This window comes from Anser cygnoides, chromosome 3 (genome assembly GCF_040182565.1).
Source record: "Anser cygnoides isolate HZ-2024a breed goose chromosome 3, Taihu_goose_T2T_genome, whole genome shotgun sequence".
NCBI classification, from domain to species: Eukaryota; Metazoa; Chordata; class Aves; order Anseriformes; family Anatidae; genus Anser; species Anser cygnoides.
The window spans coordinates 11,416,387-11,436,385 of NC_089875.1; the positions used below are offsets into that span (position 1 = coordinate 11,416,387).

At 42.7% G+C, this 19,999-nt stretch overlaps 1 protein-coding gene across 17 annotated transcripts in view; it reads left to right on the forward strand.

Annotated features, from left to right (window-relative positions):
* Nucleotides 1–19,999, forward strand: part of RIN2 (Ras and Rab interactor 2) — a 284,987-nt gene that overhangs the window by 256,364 nt on the left and 8,624 nt on the right. For 16 of the 17 annotated variants that reach the window (XR_010830861.1, XM_066995455.1, XM_066995457.1 and 13 more), the window contains 6 exons: nt 951–1,143; nt 1,987–2,098; nt 4,282–4,354; nt 5,563–5,654; nt 8,652–9,782; nt 19,096–19,401. Coding sequence is in view for 16 of the 17 variants with exons in the window: in XM_066995455.1 (XP_066851556.1) it covers nt 951–1,143; nt 1,987–2,098; nt 4,282–4,354; nt 5,563–5,654; nt 8,652–9,782; nt 19,096–19,401 (1,907 nt within the window). In the remaining variant the exon portion in view is untranslated. The remainder of the gene's footprint in view (nt 1–950; nt 1,144–1,986; nt 2,099–4,281; nt 4,355–5,562; nt 5,655–8,651; nt 9,783–19,095; nt 19,402–19,999) is intronic. The other variant, XM_066995460.1, reaches the window with a different exon arrangement.

Below are 19,999 nucleotides of genomic sequence, written 5' to 3' on the forward strand. Positions count from 1 at the left end.
TCTTACTGAGTCAGATCCTGAGCCGGGCTGGTCTTTGTCTGTGTGCTAATATCGGCATCAGGAGTGTTGTTACTGGAGTAACTGTTCTGTGGTGATTTTTAGCTCTGAAAGAATAGCAGGATATACTTTAGCTCAAAAATGAGGAATTTGAGCCAGTGACACACATACAATTGTACTGGGTGTTGTGCAGTGCGTGAATGGTGAGGAAACTTTGCATAACAAGAACGGTTCCTGAAGTAGTGCGTTTCATTGGATTTTTAGTGCATTACAAGCATCTGCAGCCTTTATTGCTGAATTTAGCAGTAACTTTAACTGACCTGACACCAGAGAGAAAAAAAAAATGACCTTAGTTTGACACATTCACACTTAGCTTGGCTTTTGCCTTCATTGCTTACATAGCAGTCAATCCAGAGCCAAAGGAATCGGGAGTATAAATATACTCACTATTCCCTGCTTGTTTATTGTGGGAAGTGTAGTACTGAATTGTGAGGAAAAGTCCGTTACTTGGAAAAATGTGAATACGCTGAGAATTTGGAGTACAGACTGAAAAAAATGTTCCGATTGTAGGTGATTTCTTAGTGAAGTTGTGCCTTAGGGCGGGTTATTTGTGCTGGAGAAGAGAGGGTTACTAGGGTTTTCAACACATGCACAAGAAATAAGATTAAATATATATATTTATCTGTTTGAAGGAATTACTGAACTGCAGTAAGCTAAGAGTTAAGTGCTAAGGCTTATCTTGAAATTAACTGTTAAATTGAGGGAAAGTGAAGGAGAGAAATCATACAGATAACAGAACTTGTGTATACTAATTATATGAATTCTTAATAGAAGAAATACCCACCTAGGGTGCCAGCAGTACCATTAGTCTTGTGATAACTCTGTTTGCTGAACTAAGCAACTATTTATAGGTGACTAACATATCTAACTTCACTGTTTTGTATTCATCGTAGTTTAGTAAAAGACATGGATAATGTCTCTCCAGAGAAAAAGGTTGTAAAAGGCTGCCCCCGTGACTCTGGATATGACAGCCTATCCAACAAGCTAAGCATATTGGACAAACTCCTTCATACTCATCCTGTGTGGCTGCAGCTTGGCCTGAATGATGCTGAAGCCATGGAAATTCTGCGTGCCCAGCCTGCTGGGGTAAGAAGTTAATTTCAGCTTATTGATGCAACTGTTTGTCATAAAATAAAATTAACACACACAGGCACATAAATATATTCCATTAAAACAAACAAACAAAACCCAGTGAAACCAACACCTACAAAACTATTTCAGCGTGTGCTTTGGATAGTCCAAGTGAGAGCTTCCTGAGTGTTTGGCAGCTGGACAAGCTGGAGTTTGACCCTTTATCTGGGCTGATATGTCTGGGGACTAGTTTTGGGTCTTCTGCAGCTGAGAACTAGACTGCTACAATTAGAGCACCAGAGCTGGACCTTGCTACACAGGGTTGTAACAGATGCATTTTTCCATGTGGGAACAGCAGTACTAAATGGGAAATAGATCAGTATTTTGTGGTACCTGCGTTGAAGTTTCTGTAATGGGGAAAACAAGCCCTCTCTGCTCAGCTAAGGCTGGTGGACTCTCTCTGCACCCTGCCACTGCCTCCATCCTCATGTAGAAGGATTGCACAAATGCGCTTGTTCAACACAGGAGTACTCCACTATCAGTCTCCCCAGGACTTCGTAGCTTGACTCAAAACTGGGATTTGCTTTGTGTTTAAAATAGAGAGCTTACAGAAGGACATAATGGACCTGGTGTTACGTCTGTGTTACTAAAGGATGAAACACTTTTCTAAATGTTCTGCTACTGCATTACACCAAGCTGTTGGATGTGATAGAGGAATGATTGAATGAAATTCTGAGATGTTGTATAGGGAATCAGAGATCCTGAGGTTGTTATGGTTCCTTTTGTCTATACTATCTATCTCTTTTAAGGCATATGGGGTAAAATTAAAACCACATCTCTTTCCCTTCTCTACAACAGATATTTCTGGTTCGGAAATCTGCAAGACTACAGAAGAAGGTCATATCTCTGCGTCTGCCCAGAGACTGTGGGTCCTGCCTAAAAGAATTTGCAATAAAAGAAAGCACATACAGTAAGTTTTAAGTTATAGAACTTTCAGCTATTTGTCACCCTGCATAAGCCAATAGCAGTCTGCGTTGGTGAAACCTACAGCAGAAGATATCCAGTCACAAAAATTGTGTCTCAGACTGCCTGCCATGCCATCTGCTGAGGTCAAGAAGGATTGTATGGGCAACTCTGCAAGTGGGTCAGGCATACCCAGGGGAAGGGAAGATATTCTGAAGTCTGTGTTGGACCTGGTTAGAATATTTCTCTCCTATGCCTTGCTTATTCAGGGATTAGTTGGTAATTGTCTAGTTACCGACTTGTGTAGAAACACAGGCTGTAATCCTGTCTGCTATCAATGAATTGTCCTCACATTTCTTCATTGTACTGAGGTGACTGTTCTTATATCTATAAATTTTTGTCTATAATTTTTGTTCTCTTTTAAAATGCAACGAATAGGTGGATTTTAACTCTTTGCTAGAACTGCTTGTGATGTGAGATCAATAATGACTTGATGTTTATTCACGGTTTTCTAATAGAAATGTTAGAATTCAGTCAGTTTCAAAACAATACTGCACTCATCTCTTTTGAGAGAGGATGTGAAAAAAATGTTGTAGATGTAGAAATGAAAAAGGAAGCTGCAAGTGGTGAGTGTAGTGGTGCAGAAACTGCAAATGGAGCAAAGGGGTTTATTTTAACAAGACAGTGAAAACTGCAGACAATCACTGACAATTTCAGTTAAACTGCCCTGAGTCAAAGGGTCTGTAATTGACTTCTATTAGTGACGTAAGTTAATTTCATCTGAGTTTTTCCTTTCTTCCTATCCCTTCTTTCTCCAGCAACAAAAAATTGCGTGCCTGGTTTTGGTTCCAGTTACAAACAAGGAATGACAAAGAGAAGAGAAAGCTGTCAGTGATAGGGTTGTCCTTTTTGGTTTGGTTTTGTTTTGTTTGTTTTTATCCAGATACAAAGTAGGCGCTCTCACATAAGTGAATTATTATTTGTGGAAAGCTGCTTGACTGGCAGTAGTACAGATGTATTTAATCTGTGAGATCTATGGTTGAGTCCTTAGGCATGTGTTATACTAGTGAATTCTTTCATGAGTAACATTTTACCACAAGGGGGAAGTATCTTCTGATACTTTTTACTCACCATTCCTGTTTGAGGTTTTCACTGTAGTCTGGGATCTGAACATACATCTCCTCTTAACAACCTTCCCAACTGCCAAGGTCACTTGCGTGTTGACTATCTGAACTGTTAATACATCTCTTAAAGAAATACCTTTTTCTAGGCACATGAATGGCCAGCTTGACCTGTCTTTCAGTGTAAGGTTTAGGTAAAAAATGTACCTGACTTAAGTTTTGCTCTGGTTTGTGTGCAGACTTTATAATCGGTAGCACTGGGACCTTGCTTTAGGAGCTGACTTTGTAACATGGAGTACTGACAAAATTACATTGCTGCTACTCACCAAGAGGTATTGCTGATGTAACTGAAGCTCTTGCATGGCTTTTGGCTTTCCCTAGCAAGCCATCTAGACTGAAATGAGGGGATCTGCCTCATCTTCCCCCCTCCCCCCACAGTGACTTGGCTTTTTTGACGTAAAGATGGGCTGGAGCAGTCAGACTCTACATTCACCCCTTTGTAGAAGTCATCTGAGGCTACAAGAGACCAGCATTTGTGTACTTAAGGAACCCGTCTTATGCTGCCATTGTATTTCATAAATGGCCTTCTGTTGTCCTGGTCTCTGTCATGTGCTGAGGTAGAAGATCTAGATTGTGTCATGGCAGGAGCTTCTTCTGCTTGATATCTTGTAGTCCTTGGGCGAGGTTTGTCAGTGTAATCAACGAGACTTAAAATTAGGCATATTAGTACACAGGGTAAAACAAAGCCTCAGTTGTTGATTTGTTGTCTGTTGGCAAAAACTCGTGCAATTCTAATAACTATTCTGTTAACTGATCTGTTTCCCAAAAATCAGACCATATGTTTTGAATGATAAAACAAACCCACCAGCAAGACTATATTTTTGAAAAGGGCTTTAGCAGAGACATGTACTCCTCCAAACAGTTGTTCTATGTTAACCATACAGTGGCTAGTTTGATGGTGCAAGCTTACTAATTTTATGCAAAAATCAGAGATGAATTTAATTAAGCTTTTTCTAAGAAAGACTGGGTGGATGTGTGACTCAGTACCTTTTTGTAACTTTCTTTGCAGCATTTTCCTTGGAGGGCTCTGGAATAAGTTTTGCTGATCTATTCAGGCTCATTGCTTTCTACTGTATTAGCAGGTAAGATGGTGTTATGTTTTGTGGGAATTTCTTGCAGTAGGTACACAATGTAGGTACAAGGAGTCAAATATTATGTCTGCATATTTTGTCTATGATGATGATCTAGACTGAATTGTCTGTAGTATGATGTGGGCAGTGTCTCTTCAAATACTTTTTAGCTTGCCAATCAGTCTTCTTCATGTGCTTGATTTGAATTTGCTTGAAGCTCCAAGAACCTGGTATTGTTTGCTGTTGTTTTTTAAACAATTAAACATATAACGAAAAGAATATTTGTGATAAAAAATGATGTCTTTGCTACAACAGATGGTTGACTTGTTTGCAGCCTTAAAAATAGTAATAAAAATTATTCCAGCATCAGCCGTATGTAGGATTCCTGTGCTCTGTTTGCTGTCATTTACTCTTAATTATATAGGTACTTATACCTACAGATTTTGCAGTTCAGCAGGTACTATTGCTTGATGATGTAATGGTACCAGTGGGGTGGACAAGAGGTATGCTGTTGGTTGATGGTAGTACTCACACAACGTACATATGGTTAAGTAGCTTTGTCCCTTAAAAACTGTCTGAAAAACTTTTTACACTAGATTTGGCTTATGTTGTTGATCACCTTTCATGCATCTCCCTTTAAACATCCATTGACCATCTTGTATGCAGTGAAAAACTGCATGTGAGAATGAGTTACTAAGACTTGTTCAAATGAGGTGTGTTTTCAGCCTGGGACAGAATAGGATCAATACATCCTAGCTGAGAACTGTTTAGGGTAGCTGCCAAAGTATTCATTTATTTTTTTTATTCTGAGAAAATTGAATTCAACGTTGAGAACAATTAACAGTGTATTCAGAAGATAAGAAGCTTAGTTGAAGAATTAAAGGCAGATGACAATTTGCATCTCACTGGTGTGCTTGTAAAAAAAACCAGGTGTAAAAATATATGCTGTAATGGGAGAAAATATAGGGTGGGGCAGTGGAAATGAGCCCCACGAGAGTCCTGGGGACTTGAAACTCATTTGTATTTCACACTCCTTTCCAATGTAAAGGAACCCTGGGGCTGGTAATGTTTTTGTTGTGTATTTAAGGCTCTTACTACCAGCCATAGCTCAAGAAGAAAGCAGGAATCAGAGCTTAGCCATAGCATGTGTTGAAAACAAAGGCGTTTAAAACTTTGGATATTGTTTTGAAAATTATTGTTATTTTTCTCTTCCACAACAGGGATGTCCTTCCGTTCACCCTGAAGTTGCCTCATGCTATTGCTGCAGCAAAGACAGAAGTTGAACTTGAAGAGATTGCTCAGCTTGGACTGAGTAAGTAGTTATCTACACAGATGTCATTCCCTGCAGCATTGCTGTAAGCTTGAAAAAATAGGCTATATCAGTAAATAGCTCGTATTGGTCATTGATGATCCAAATTTCATTTGGAAAAGCAAGCTTCTCTTACTGGGAAGGCCAAACCGTGTACTTGCCAAACAGTTACCTTGGTGGTTTTCCTTCCTTCTGTGTCTTCGGTGATATTCTTTTCCGTGTTAGTACTGTTTCCTTCCTTCCTTCTCTGTGCAGCCCTCAGACTGATGTAAAGCAAGCCTCACATCCCCACGCAAAGTTTCGATGCAGCTTGTCCTTGGAGGGTAAATGTTGGCTGCAGGCTCACAGAGCAAGCACTAGCTTGGTAATTGGCTGTAGCTGCCAGGAGAGTATAGGAACTGAAATTCACTATTAATAAAACTCTATTCAGATTAATATGTGATTATTTATCTTACAGTGATGATTTTGACATCTGTGGCTTAAAGCAGTAGCATGTTAATAAAAGGAGGGGGTGTATACATAGCATCTGCAGACTTTGGTTTGGTGGAACACATTGGTTTGGTGGAAAATACTGTGACTGCTTCAACCAAATACAGGCTCAGTGTAAAATACACCCTGAGCTTGCAGCAGATATAAAGCCTGGCAAGATTTGAACCATAGGCTCAACCCAGATGAATCATTGAGCAACTCCTGCAAAGTGCTGAATGGCTTCATTTCCTTTTGCAGGAAGGGAGGGTTAGCTGAGGGCAGTCTTTTGTCCCAGTAGATTTTTGAGTCATCTTTAATTTAAAAATGGATCCTCAGTAACTCAGGGTTAACACAAGACTCTCTAGCACTGTTTGGTGGGACTTGGCAGCTAAGCTATACACTGGGGAAGTGTTGCATTGCTTTGCATTTAGTTTTGCTGCAGTAGCTCTGACAGGGATTGGTTTTAGAGAGTAGACTAAAGTCTCCCACACTGCTCATCTGCAAGGTTAGATATTTAAATGGAAGTGTGAATTTTCATGGGAATACAGAGTAATGTTTAACTGTTCATTAGATAAATTTTTAGGGAAAAAGGTCTGATTGGGATGCAAGGTGATGAAGATGGTCTCCTTGTGACACCTGGAGGCCTTGAAGGACCATTTAGGCAAGTCTTTTCCATAGGAGATTATCTCCATAGGACATCATAATGGTTGTCCGGATGAACCACACTCTTTGTCCTTGGTACTTGAAAGCACCATGCTTTGCTTGCTCTTGAACCATCTCTGTGTGTCTTGTGTGTTGTTTCTTTAAGATAATGCCTTTGAAAGCTGAGGAGGAGAGACTGATGGATCAGCTTCCAACTTTGTGGTGGTTGCATTTGGGATAAGTTATATACTATCTACCAGATTAAGCTCACAGCTTCTGTAAGCAAAAGCTAGGCAGCAAAGTTGGGATTTTGATGGAGTTCTGGATGTCCACATGCAAAGGAACACACCAGGAAGTCAGTCCTGCAATGCTGTGGACCCAAGAGATGCGTAAGAACTTCAAGGGGCCCTTCCTGTTAAGCGTGAGCTTTCCTTAAGCAACAAGAAGGCACAAAACATCCTGCTCTGAACACCAAGAGCCTTAGCTCCTGTCAGCGCTCTTTCATGCTCTAGGCTCAGAAGGAGAACTACACAAGGCAGGTCAACAGCACAGAGCCCAGCAAAGCACAGGAGGAAGAACTGGTGGTAAAAACTTGAGACTGTTGTTAACCTGTCAGATTTCACATGCTAAGCATAAGGTTCCCTCTTTCTGCCTCTATTCTTGTTTGGCCTGCAGTGGTGCTTACCTCGCACATGTTTGTAACAGCCCATGCGGTAGGCATGCTGCAAGCAGGATGTGGAGTCATGGAGCAGGAAAAAACAGGGGCATTGCATGACTCCGTAGAGAAATATGTCTGTCCTTACATATGTTCTCTGGCAGCAGCCTATCACCAGGGGCTGTTCCCTGTCTTCTGCCCTGTAGGCAAGGCCCCACTTGTCAGGCATGGATCCTGCCAAGGAGCATTTGGCGTTCATGCAGTTGGGCCTACTTTTGCTCAACAATCAACATAAGGTATCTTGGCACTAGAGGAAAAGAGGCTGTGTCAAGACTGGCAAACTTGAGCAAAGTCTGCCTTTGGTATTCTTCACTTGTTTCAGTGTGGTTGTTGTCCTCAAGGGCTTGTCTGGTTTCAGTCTTTTTAGTTTCATGAACTGATGGGCTTTACTGTTGACTCAGTTTCACAAACATGCTGATGCTTTGCTGGGACAAGAGGCAGCAGCTGAAACTTGCTGGTTTAGCAGAGGTTTTCCACCCTGTGCTGTTCTGGGATGGCACATTCGGTCTATTTCTGTGCTGCTGAGTATCTAAAACCTCAGACAAACTGTGTCACCATTGCAAACAGGGCTGCAGGCCAGCACTCCTAAGGAGACACCAGCATTTGTTCTGCATAGCTAAAGACTATGTTGCACCCAATGCAGGAAAAAGCGAGCCGTCTTTTCATTTGTAGTTTTGTTTGCTCACTTTAAGAGGAAACAAAATGGAAAATTTCTGTTGTTGTTGTAAGTGGCTGTCAGCTGGTGTAGATCAGCCCAATTCTGTTCTGTTTAATGGAGTGAATTAATACCAGCTGAGAACCTAGGCTTATTCCTCCTGATTGAGATGCTAGTAATTGGTTTTTACTCCATTTTAGCCTCAAATTGCTAAGGATTGCTGTGTTAGTCTCTGTTCCTTTCTGTGATGCTCAGCTTATTTTAAGCCTAATTCTCTGGTCTGATTTGAAACTATGCATTGGTCATGAAATATATAAATGAGTAAGAGCAGCACCAGGAGTATAGCATACAGTTATGTCTGGTAGTGCTTCTAGAGGCTCACTGGGATATTTTTTTCTTGACTTAATAAAAGCTTGTCTGAATTTCATATTACTTGAAGCTGTTTGTGTTGAGCTGAATGTTTTGAAAGCCATCTGTGTGCTTTTTTGCATTCTTACATTAACGCAATGATGATTTTTAGACTTTTGGAGGTCTCCGGCTAACAGCAACCCCCTGGATCCTTCACTTCCCCGTAGGCCTGTGCCTTTAGACAGTGCTTGTAAAGGCTCACGTCAGCTCTGCCTTATAAATGGAGTGCATTCTATACGAACCAGAACGCCTTCAGAGCTGGAGTGCAGCCAGACCAACGGAGCGCTGTGTTTCATTAATCCACTCTTCTTAAAAGTGCACAGCCAGGATGTCAGTGGAAGCCTGAAAAGGCAGAGCCTGAGATCTCAGGACTTGAATGGCACTGAGAGGCCTCGCTCCCCACCACCCCGGCCACCACCTCCTTCTATTAATAGTATCCTCACGAGTCCACAGCTTTCCAGGACTATAAAGCAGGCGAGCATGCCAGAAACAGTCAACCATAAGAAAGAGAGAGACTTGGATTTGCTGCAGAATAAACCAGCCCCTATTCCGCCTCCCCGGCTAAAGAAGCAGGCTGTTTGTGTGGAGGTGGAAGGTAGCGCAAAGACTGCAGCGGTAATTCGACCTGCCTGCAGCTCTGTGCCTGTCCCGGAAGCTGCTGGCATTCTGGGCGAAACCCTGCCTGAGCCGGCTCTAGCAGCCTCCAAGAAGAGTGTAGCTACCAGCTCTGAGTCACACGTACCCCGGAATGGAGGCAGGCAGAGGCTGAGCGACATGAGCATTTCCACCTCCTCGTCAGACTCGCTGGACTTCGATCGGAGCATGCCGTTGTTTGGCTATGAGGGTGACACTAACAGCAGCCTGGAGGATTTTGAGGGAGAAAGCGACCAAGAGAGCATGGCACCTCCGTTGAAGCCCAAGAAGAAAAGAAACAGTTCGTTTGTTCTCCCCAAGATTGTGAAATCTCAGCTACGGAAAGTTAGTGGAGTTTTCAGTTCCTTCATGACCCCCGAAAAGAGGATGATTAAGAAGATTGCAGAGATGTCTCAAGATAAACGCACTTATTTTGGGTGCCTAGTGCAGGACTATATCAGCTTTCTCCAGGAAAACAAGGAGTGCCACGTTTCGAGCACCGATATGCTGCAAACGATTCGGCAGTTCATGACCCAAGTCAAGAATTATTTGTCCCAAAGCTCCGAACTTGATCCCCCAATCGAATCACTGATTCCAGAGGACCAAATAGGTAAGGAACGTTGTGCTGTATTTTGGGGGAAGGTAAAAATGTATAATCTATGTTTATAGTGATGGGTTTTGTGCTGGTCTGGGAAGGTGAGGTTGACTTTGCTAGCAGAATTCAAGCTGGTGAGTATTTGAATTGTCTTTGGGGGGGGGGGGGGGGGGAGGTGGAACAAAACCCCAAACCATAACTCAGAGCTATGCTACAAAGTTATTCGTAAAAAATAAAAAAAATCCATAAAATAACAACAGTGGTTGTTGAACTTTTTACCCATGATTTTTTTTTTTAATCTGCAGTACTGTTAATGATACATGCACCAGCAAATAAGGGATTTTGTATTTTTTTTTTCCTCAGTTGGGCTCATACATTTCTAGATGCCTTGGACCAAAACTGTGGCAATTTTAACTATATGTTAAGTATGCATTGTAGCCATACAAGAATTTATCAGAAACTGGTGATGGTTAAGAGCAGAGAGGCATTGTGTAGCAATTTACTTTGAAAATAAATTTAATTCATCCCAACAGTCTCATTCACCCCTAGCAAAAATGCACTGTCCTCACAGTTGAAGCCAACTAAAAAGTTAGTTTAAAAAACAAACAAACAAAACAAAACAAAACAAAAACACGAGCAAGAGAGAAGGGGATGCTAATCTCGGGATTTTTATACCTCTCTGTTGCATGTATGTGCTTATAAATGGTTGCAGATGAGCTATAGGCTTGAATACATGTTTTATCAACAGGGAGAGACTGTATATCCACCAAAGTGAAATCATTGTTGCTGCGTAAAATCTCACTGTCCCTCTCTCTGTCTTGTTGAGGTTAAGCAGTATTTGTAAAAGAGCCTATAAGCCACTTTAAGGAGGTAAACATCCCTCAAGGCAAAATACTTTCCTTGTGAGCTCACTTAGTCCAAATTTGCTTGTTTTTCTGCTATAACCCAGTGTCCCAACAGTTCACCCAGTGCAAAACTGGCAGGATAGTTCTTTCTCTGGGAGTAGAGGGTGATTTTATGTTGACATTTCTGTCTGTCCTTGACTGAGAGGAAGTATTCTCATGTAATCTCAACTTCATTTATGCAAAGTCAAGGAAAAGTAAAAAGCATGGCTAAAGCAAATATACACTGAGTGTCCTCCAGACTGAGACTCTTTTGAAGAAGTGTAATGTTTTTGCTAGATTATTAAAGAATATTAGGTGTGTGTTACGTGGAAGAAAAAGGCAAATGGAACAATGTGGGGGGGGGAGGCCTCGTCCCCTGTATTTCTGCAGAATGCTGAATACTGGCTATATGTCATAGGAATACAGAACTGTATTTACTAGTGGTTTGGTCAAAGCTTGATTTGACTTGTACTTTTTGTTGTAAGGGTGTGGTTAAATCAGACTGGGTCTCTGAAGATTGGCAAAATGATATCTGCTTTTAAATGTTTCAGTAGTTTGGAGTAGCTGAAGTTATGAAATGTAATTACGTTGGTTTTCTTCAACGACAGAAAGTCTGGCTCTGGTCATGTGATTAAGTGCAATTAATGTGTAAAGCAGGGTAGTTTAAACAAATGAACTTGCTTTTGAATTGTCTGCTGCCTATTGCTTGAGCCTGGAAACAGCCACAGTGATCAGGAGCATCAGATGTTGCTCATCTCAGCAGATAACTATGCGGCAGCAAGATTTAGTCATCCCTAACAGAGATCCCTAACAGAGGACTCTTAAAATGTAGCCCTGCCTGTTATCCGGGTATTTTCTTGACTATTTCAGTACAGAACTGCAGCCGAGATTTTAACTTTGTAAGTAGTCAATTATCCTTTCTTGTCAGCCTATGCTTTTGTGCTGCAGGTGTTGCCTCAATGCGTCAGCCTTTGGCTGGATTTGCAGTGCTGGGAAAATGCTGCTTTTTCTACGTACTGTCCCATGGTGGTAGTGAGTAGATGTCAGAGCTTGGAGGCTCTGGTCAAGCCTGGTGACTGCCAGTCCTTGCCTCCCTTTCCAGCCTGCAGGACTGCTCCTGCCAGTCGCCTGCTCTGGGGCACCTGGACTTCACTGTATCCCCCCTGTCTCCTGAATTTCAGTATGTGCTGGAGCAGCAGACCCTCAGGCCTAGTGAAGCCCCTGGTGTCTGGGATTTCTGTGTCTGTTTAATGGTCTTTGTGATGGCATAGCTTTTCCTGTAGAGCTGCTTCTTCACTGAGTTCCAGACTCTTGCAGACAAGAGATGCTGTAGGGAGATCTTCTAAGTTTCACAGTCAGGGAGCTTATCTAACTATTTAATTTCTGCCAAGTCATCAGGAGAATGTGTATCAGCCTCTCTAATGGTTTCTGACAGGTGCCCCTTAATCTCAGCACTGAAGGCTCTTAACCCTTCCTGGAACAGTAGGATTCCTAGCGCTGGGACTGAATTAAGGCTGTTGGCTTTTTATTGTTTGAGACTGAGTGCAAAACAACTTAAAATAAGTAAGTTGTGAACATCTGAATATGTGTCCCCAGCATAAAGACCTGGGCTGGTCAGAGCAGATCCTGTCAGGCCACAGCTGCTTAAGTAGCAGATGTTTGGGAGCTGGTGTTGGTGTCCTCCTTTCCTGGCTGTGAGCAGAAGGGCATCACGTGGGCTCTCACCATCATCAGGTGTCACAAACAGTGCCTGACACCTGAGCAGCTCGAGTCTCAATGCCTGAATCTGGGCCTAGTCCAGGAAATGTCAGGTTTAAATGGTTTGGCAAGAAAGTGTCAACTGGGAAAAGAATGCTGCCTGTTGTTTCTTTTGATATTTCTAACGCATAATTTTCTGACACTGCGTGTTGCAGCAGGCTGGGGAGGGCTCTGACAGACCTGAGGAGCTGGCAGGCGCTCAGGAGCATGGGCCCACTGCTCTGGTGGTGGCAGCTCTGAGCAGCGCTCGAAAGCCTCTGCATGTAGACCAGGAGTCCTGAGGCTCCTGGGAAAGCCTGTTCGCTGTTCCTAGGCCTAGAAGGGTTTCACTTCTGCTGTGAAAAGTCAGTGGGTTACTTGGCCAGTTTACCCCCCGCCCCGTACCACCACCTCCCCTGTTGCTGGGCAGGCAAGCAATCAGCAGTCCCCACTGCAGCAGCTTTTTATGTCTAGGATGTGGTCATATGGCACCTCAGTATTCACATTTTTGGACTGAAAAGCTCGCTTTGTTCATCCTGCCTCCCAGGTCTGATTTCTAGCCCTGTGCAGGTCTGCCTGACCTCTGCAGCTCCAGCTGGCTGGCCTCTGCAGAGTCAGGCCATGCCCATTCTGAGCACGGCAGCAGGACTGCTTCCTGGCATTCAAGCATGACCCTGCTGCTAGGAAATCTTACTGGAGGGTGTATTTTCTTAAGAGCCTGCTGTCAAAATGCTTGCTTCAGGAAAAGGACTGACATCCAGTTTGTCTTCGGCGACACTGCATCCTGCTTGATCATGTTTCATTTTGTGCTTTTGCCTTTGCGTTCTTCTTGCTAAGAACCATAGGTCATACTAATTTTCATTTTTTGTGTGTGTTTGACAGTCAGCTGTTGGTAATTGGGCTCCCAGCAAATGCAGTATTTTTTGCACCCATTCATGTACCCACCTTATAATAATTACAGCTACACCATATTTGATATAGACCTTGTTTGCTTATAGGAAAGTTGCATGGAATAGGGTTGAGGGTCTTAAAAAGGTCAAGATACAGCTCACCAACTGCTCCCTTCTTCTTTGAGCTAATTATCCTAAAGGAATTAGAATGGAATGCCATTATTTCTTCTTGAAAATCCTCATGTTAGCTGGTTTTTAGCACTGGGTTACTTTCTAGGTGCTTAAGCATTTGTTTTGTTTTGCATTCCCCCCCAGTTGTTCATCTTTGTACCTTTTGGTGTTGAGCTGGGGCCGACCACTGTTCCCCTGTACTTCTCCTTTCATTAGTGGAGCAGGGGGGTCAGGAAAGCAGGAAGCAGTGGTAAAAGCACTGGGCAGAAACAGTGGGTTCAGTTCTTTCCTGACCATCCATTTGGTTTGCTTTGTGTCTTATTCCCCTGCTCCTTTATTACTACTTTTTGAAGAGAACACACACTCACCACACAGCCATGGGGTGAGTTTTAAATAACCCATGGCTTGTCTGATTGAAGCAAAACGAACCTAAAACCAATGTCTGTGACTCACTGCTGTGCTTTATGTAAGCAAAATGAGGGGGAGGTTTATCTTGGAGACCTTTCTTCCCTGGTCGCTTGTCGGCATCTACCAGGAACAAGACACCTGGCCATCCTGACATAAACTGTAGGTTGGTATTAGTGTCAGCCTACAAACACACAAGGTACTAGTGAAAATCTAAAACAAAGCAAATGCAGTATAGTCAAATGTCCTGCATTTGCATGCCTGTGGTGTAACAAAGCAATCTTTTGCTTTCAGACTCCCAAGCGATGATGTTGCTTATGCAGAATGGTGCCTTTTTGTGATGGATCCCAGGCTCGTTCTCTCTCTCCACTGAGTCCTATTACAAAAGAATGGTTTGGCCATTATCAGTGATAAACAGGGCTTGTGTGTAAATCTGGGGACTGGAAACTGACAGGTAATCTCAGTGGAGCAATGCTAGCTGTTAACAGGGAACAGAGAAGGCTTTAAATTCACAGTTTAGAGAAGGTTTTAAGGTGACATCCTGGAAGAGGTGAGCAAGTACAATTCCAGGCAGTGAGGGTTGTAAAGAGGGTGCATAAGGACATTTACTATGACTAATATGTTGTTCTCTCTAGATTCAGATTTGTGTGGTTTTCAGTGAAAAAAAATAACAGCATGTCAGCATAGGATACAGATGTGTTTCCACAAGTCACAACGAAACTAGCTGGCTGGCTTTGCAATTCATTTATCAAAGCATTTCCAGTTCCCATTTTGAGGCTAGAGGCTAATTATAAATGGTATTTACCATTTCAGGATCACTAAATGGAGCCTAACTCAAATTATTATTAATTTTTTTTCTTTTGTCTGTTTAGTTTTTTGAAATATTGAGCACCCTGGGATTATTTGATATTTAAAAACAAATTGATTTTACTGTAGTAAGGAGCGGGTTCTGTTCCTGGTTTGGGTCTGAGAAATATGCAGAGCTATTAACTGAAAGGATCAGTCCTCGATCCTCAACCTGTAGACGTTAATTTGTCTGGGAGACCCTCCTATACTTTTTATGGCCATTAGAAATAGTGAAAGCTGCTGCTGGCAGGGAATCATTTTGTGGGATCAAATCCTGGAGCCACTTTCTTTGAAAGGGCCAGTAACAGCAGTTCAGATGAAAGGGTAAATAGTTGGATGGTCTGATCCCAAACATGGTTATAGGTGTCCAGTGATGGTGAATATTGGTCTAAGACCCAGATCACAAGGAATGCTGTCCTTCTGGGCTTTAATAATAGTACAGATTATTATTTGAATGTTGTTATTAATGAATTACTACCTGATGTACTGTGTCCAGTTGTGCACCCCGAAGGTCAGTAGAGACACACACATGACCTGGAAAGAGTCCAGTGCAGGGCCACTGAGGTGAGTGAGGGCCGGGAACACCTCTCCTGCCAGAGAGGCCAAAGGGCTGGGGGCTGCACAGCCTGGAGAAGAGGTCAGGGTATCATCCCATCCATGCCTTATAAACACCCGAAGGGAGGTGCAGAGCCAGGCTCTTCTCAGTGGTGCCTGGAGACAGCACAAGAGGCAGCAGGCACAAACTGGAATGCAGGAGGTGCCCCTCAAACACCAGGAGCACTTCTGTGCTGGGCAGGTGCCGCAGCCCTGGCACAAGCCAGGTCCTGGAGACCTTCAGGAGCCGCCTGGACGTGGTGCTGAGCGCCCTGCTGGGGCTCGGGTTGGGCTATTAATAAATCTATTAATAGTTTTAATATTAATTAGGATAAATATGGATATTATTGACCATGGGGGGAAAAACCAAAACACTCCGATCTTTATGAATCTTGCTATGCTTTTGGCCTCATCAGCTTGCTAAAGTTTGCCACTTTTTAACTTGAAGGCAGAACTCTGTGGTTCTTACGCTTGTGCCAGAAATGCATAAGGGAGAAGAAAAGGGATTTTTTGTTTGTTTTGCCTTGAATATATATATATATATATATATATAAACTACTAGAAATACCAACAACAAAGAAAAAAAACATGGATACATTGTCATGTCTTACTTCCTTATTTATTGGCTACTTATATGCAAACCTGCTACATTAATTCCCAGTCTTTCCTCTGTCCTTACCAAGCTGAGACAGTGTTAGTGTCTCTTTGGAATCTCAGCTTTGTGGTTTCATTTGTCTCCTATTAGCTGTAATACAGATGCTGAACAGTACTGAAAGATGCTTTACTAGATAGCCAATCCTGTTTTTATCTATTCAACCTGTTAACAGCACAGATACCCTCAAGAAGAGCCTTGAGCAGTGATCCCTTAGCAAGTACTGGGATGCTTTTCCATCTTTTATTTACCAAGGAAGGGAGCTGCTGCACACTGCCTTGTGCAGAGCTTTGAGCACAGCTGCGTGAATTATCTGCTCTCTTCCTCTGGGTTGCTGCAAATCGGTTTGAGTTCCCTGAGGAACTGTGGAATGTAGACTGGGTAAATTTGAAGTGGTTTCTAGACGCTGCTTTTGTAGCCTGTGGTGAACTGCAGATAATAAAGAACTGCCACCTCCCCATCTTGCAGTGCTGTAAAAATACGACTGATCTGTACTGGAAGCTGCAGGAGTGGCACTAACTTGCTGAGGGCAGAAGATCTGAGGCTTCCACTTCTTGCCAACAGATAACAACAAGCCTGGCACCCACCAAGGAATTTTCCTACAAAGCCTACCAGCGGTATCCAGCCCTTTCAGCCTCTGGAGATGGGCAGCAGAAGGAGCTCACTCCGTACTGATACTGCAGGCAGCAGCTGAACCAGCCCCAGGCTAGAGCCTGTAGGGATTGGTCACAGAAGCGTATGGGTCTCGTACCCCAGGGTAGCTCCCTCGCTATCAGACCAAGTCTTCATACTGAATTCTTCACAGTTTCTTGAGCATCCTGTGACCAAATGTGGTGGTGACCAAAGTCATCAAGATGACTAACTTTCTGTGTGCAGAACTGGGTGAAAGCCTATGGTAGCTGAATTTCATGGGGATAGAGAGTTCTCTCGCTTAATATGTTTATGGCAGCACTGACTGCTTTATTCTGACTTAAACGAGACCAGGCAGTTGGAATGCAGACTGCAGAGGTGTTCCGCTTACAAGCAAAGCAGTTAGTGTTTTTGCTATTCAAAAAATTGTGGACAGGCAGTAAAAACAAAATAAACAGAATAGCCAGAAAATTCAGTATCAGTGAAGCTAATAGGGAGCTGTGTGTACTCTGGAGAAATGTAGTCAGCTAGCATACCTGTAGGTGAGATTTGTGTGTTTCTCCTGGTGGAAAAATATTTCTTCCCCATGGGCCCTGAGGACAACTTTGGTGATGGAGGGAGAGGTGGTTTTGGTCACTGCAAGGGAAAGTGGTGCTTCTGCTTTGCTGGGCTTACTGGCTGGGTTTGGCATGGCTGTCAGTGGCAGCTGTGTGGCTCTACCAACTACAGCAGATAAGGATGAGCCATTTGAAATGTTGACACTTGTTGCAGTACAATTGGTGGTGGTGCTGTTTGGATGGGAAGCTGGGTCTGCTCTTCGCAGTGTGATGGTCCGTTGTGATCATCTGTCAGACTGGTCATACCTTTACTGGTGACTGTAGGGAAACCTGGAAAATCAGAGGGCAAACACTGGTCCTCATGTCTGCTCTTTTTCCCTTCCAGCAGCTCTTGCAATCTGCGTGGTGATAGTAACCCAGACGCCTTTAAAGCATCAGGGAATAAAGCAGACCTGGCTTTGCCATGTCCATGAGTGTCTCAGGAAGGGAAAGTAGCAACAAAAAGCTACAAGAGTCCCAGTGGAATTGGGGAAAGGGAGATGGGAACTTGCAGTACAGTCAGAAATTTGGGAATTGCATGCCAGATAAACGCAGAATAAAGGCTATGTATGGAGCAAAGGCACCATAAGAGAAGTAGGTGTGGAAAAGAGAGGTAAGACATGAAAACCCAAAAAGAAAAATGGCTGAACAAGGATAAAATAAATGTTGTCTGAAAGAATAAGGCAAAGAAAATAGAAGTAACTGCTTGTTGGAAATAAGTCTCGAGCTGTAGAAATAGTCTGCAATTTCTAAAAGTAAGGGGGAAAAAATGAGGGGAGAGAAGGAACAGATTGCAGTCTATGAGAAACACATAGGAAGAAGCAAAGGGTTTAATCTGAAATTAAAGGACCCCAGAAAGGGTACAAGGTTGATGAAACTAATGAGTCACCGTTAATATCAGGAATGTCCACTGCAAGCTTGTATATAAATGTGTGATGGAGCAGTGATGCCGGGCCTCTCCTCTTCCCACCGCTGGTCCCTGTGTTCCCCAAGTACGTCTGCCTACCCTGGGTTTCTGTCCTGCCCTGTGGTCAGGGTGTGTTGGGGCAGTGGCCAGGCTGAAAGGTCCCCAGTTCCTTTCATGCTTGTGGGAGTTGCGTATGGTGCAAATAATGAATGCAAATAATTAACGTGAGCTATGCTGCCATACGGATACTTAGTGGGAGAGGAAATTAGCTTATGAAGTGAAGGTTTGCAGGGTTTGCTATTGATGTGGTCATAACTTTGAAAGCAGAGTTATGAATGTTAAACTTGAGTAGAACAAGAATTTAAAAATAAAGAGTGTTTACTGTACCACGTGCACACTATTGCCAAAGAAAGAACTTTAAAGTTGATGACAAAGCTGTATGTAATCTTGCATGATGAAATCTGAAACGGGACAAACACAGCTTGGTTTTCATTTATAGTTTAAGGCCCATAATCTGTCCAAGTTCATAAAGATCTTAAAGCTGAGCCAAGTTTTTAGGAGACCTTGAGTTACAGTTTGATGGAAACAATGCAAAAAAGATAGGACTTCTTGCCAAAGCAGACAGAAGTTATGTTTTTGACCGTGTTTTAAGTTTGGGAGTTAGACTAAGCTCAAAGTAAAATAAAACTCAGACTTCTGGCCAACAAAAGAAAAAAGTGAACTGGAGCCACAGCTCTTCTTTGTCAGTCTGTAAACTCCAGTCTGTGGGTTTATTTGTCATTGCTGGTGGTGGTTGGTTTGTTTTGTATTTTACCAGATTGCCGTAAATAAAAATGCAATACAGATTGTGCTCTGCATTCTTGTTTTCTTGTCAACAAACATCTGGAAACTCAGCCTGTGTAATAAATTGACCTTGGCATTTTTTTTCTCTACAATGTCTCTTTTGGAAATGGTTGTATTAACACTTGCTCTGCTCTAGAGGAGGGAATCAGCTGGGCTTGTGTTTCTTGTTGCAGATGTTGTCTTGGAGAAGGCCATGCATAAGTGCATTCTGAAGCCGTTGAAGGGCCACATTGAAGCGATGTTGAAAGAGTTTCATACTGCAGATGGTTCTTGGAAACAGCTTAAGGAAAACCTGCAGCTGGTGCGCCAGAGGAATCCTCAGGAGCTGGGCGTGTTTGTTCCAACACCAGACTTTGTGGATGTTGAAAAGATTAAAGTCAAGTTCATGACCATGCAGAAAATGTATTCGCCTGAAAAGAAAGTCATGCTGCTGCTGAGAGTTTGCAAATTGATTTACACTGTTATGGAGAATAACTCAGGTATGATGCTTCTCGTGGTTCAGGCTCACTGAACTTCCAAACCTGGAACTGGGGATTGTCTTTTGATGCAGGAAATTAGACCACCTGATTTTGCAGATATGTCTCTCCTCCTGGAATTCTTGTAGCATATCTCCTTGCCATTTTCAGAGGGGTTCTTCCTCTCTACTTCTTTCCTGGTATCTCTGATGTGTCTGGCAGCACATCTACAAATTCAATGTGAAACAGTTGTGAGGCAGCTTAAAAAAACATACTTGCTTCACTGTAGGCTTCTGAAACTGTCAGGCTGTGATGTGAGCCTTGAATTCTCCACTGAGTAAAAATGAGTGTTTTTCTGGACATTTTAATTGAGGGTACACTCAGTATTTCAGTATAGTCATTCAGTGGCGTGTATTCAATAAAACAACTACAAAGTTTCTCTGTTAATAGGTGGTCAAAATTACCCTCTGATCCATTATTTTTGGCTTACTGTGCCTCTGAATGTTCTCATTTGGACACTTTTTTCCTGTTTTTGGAACAGCAATAACATATACTGTAGCTTGTGTCAGAAAATGACATTGAAACCTAGATAATGAAATGGAACTACAGACCAGTAGGAACT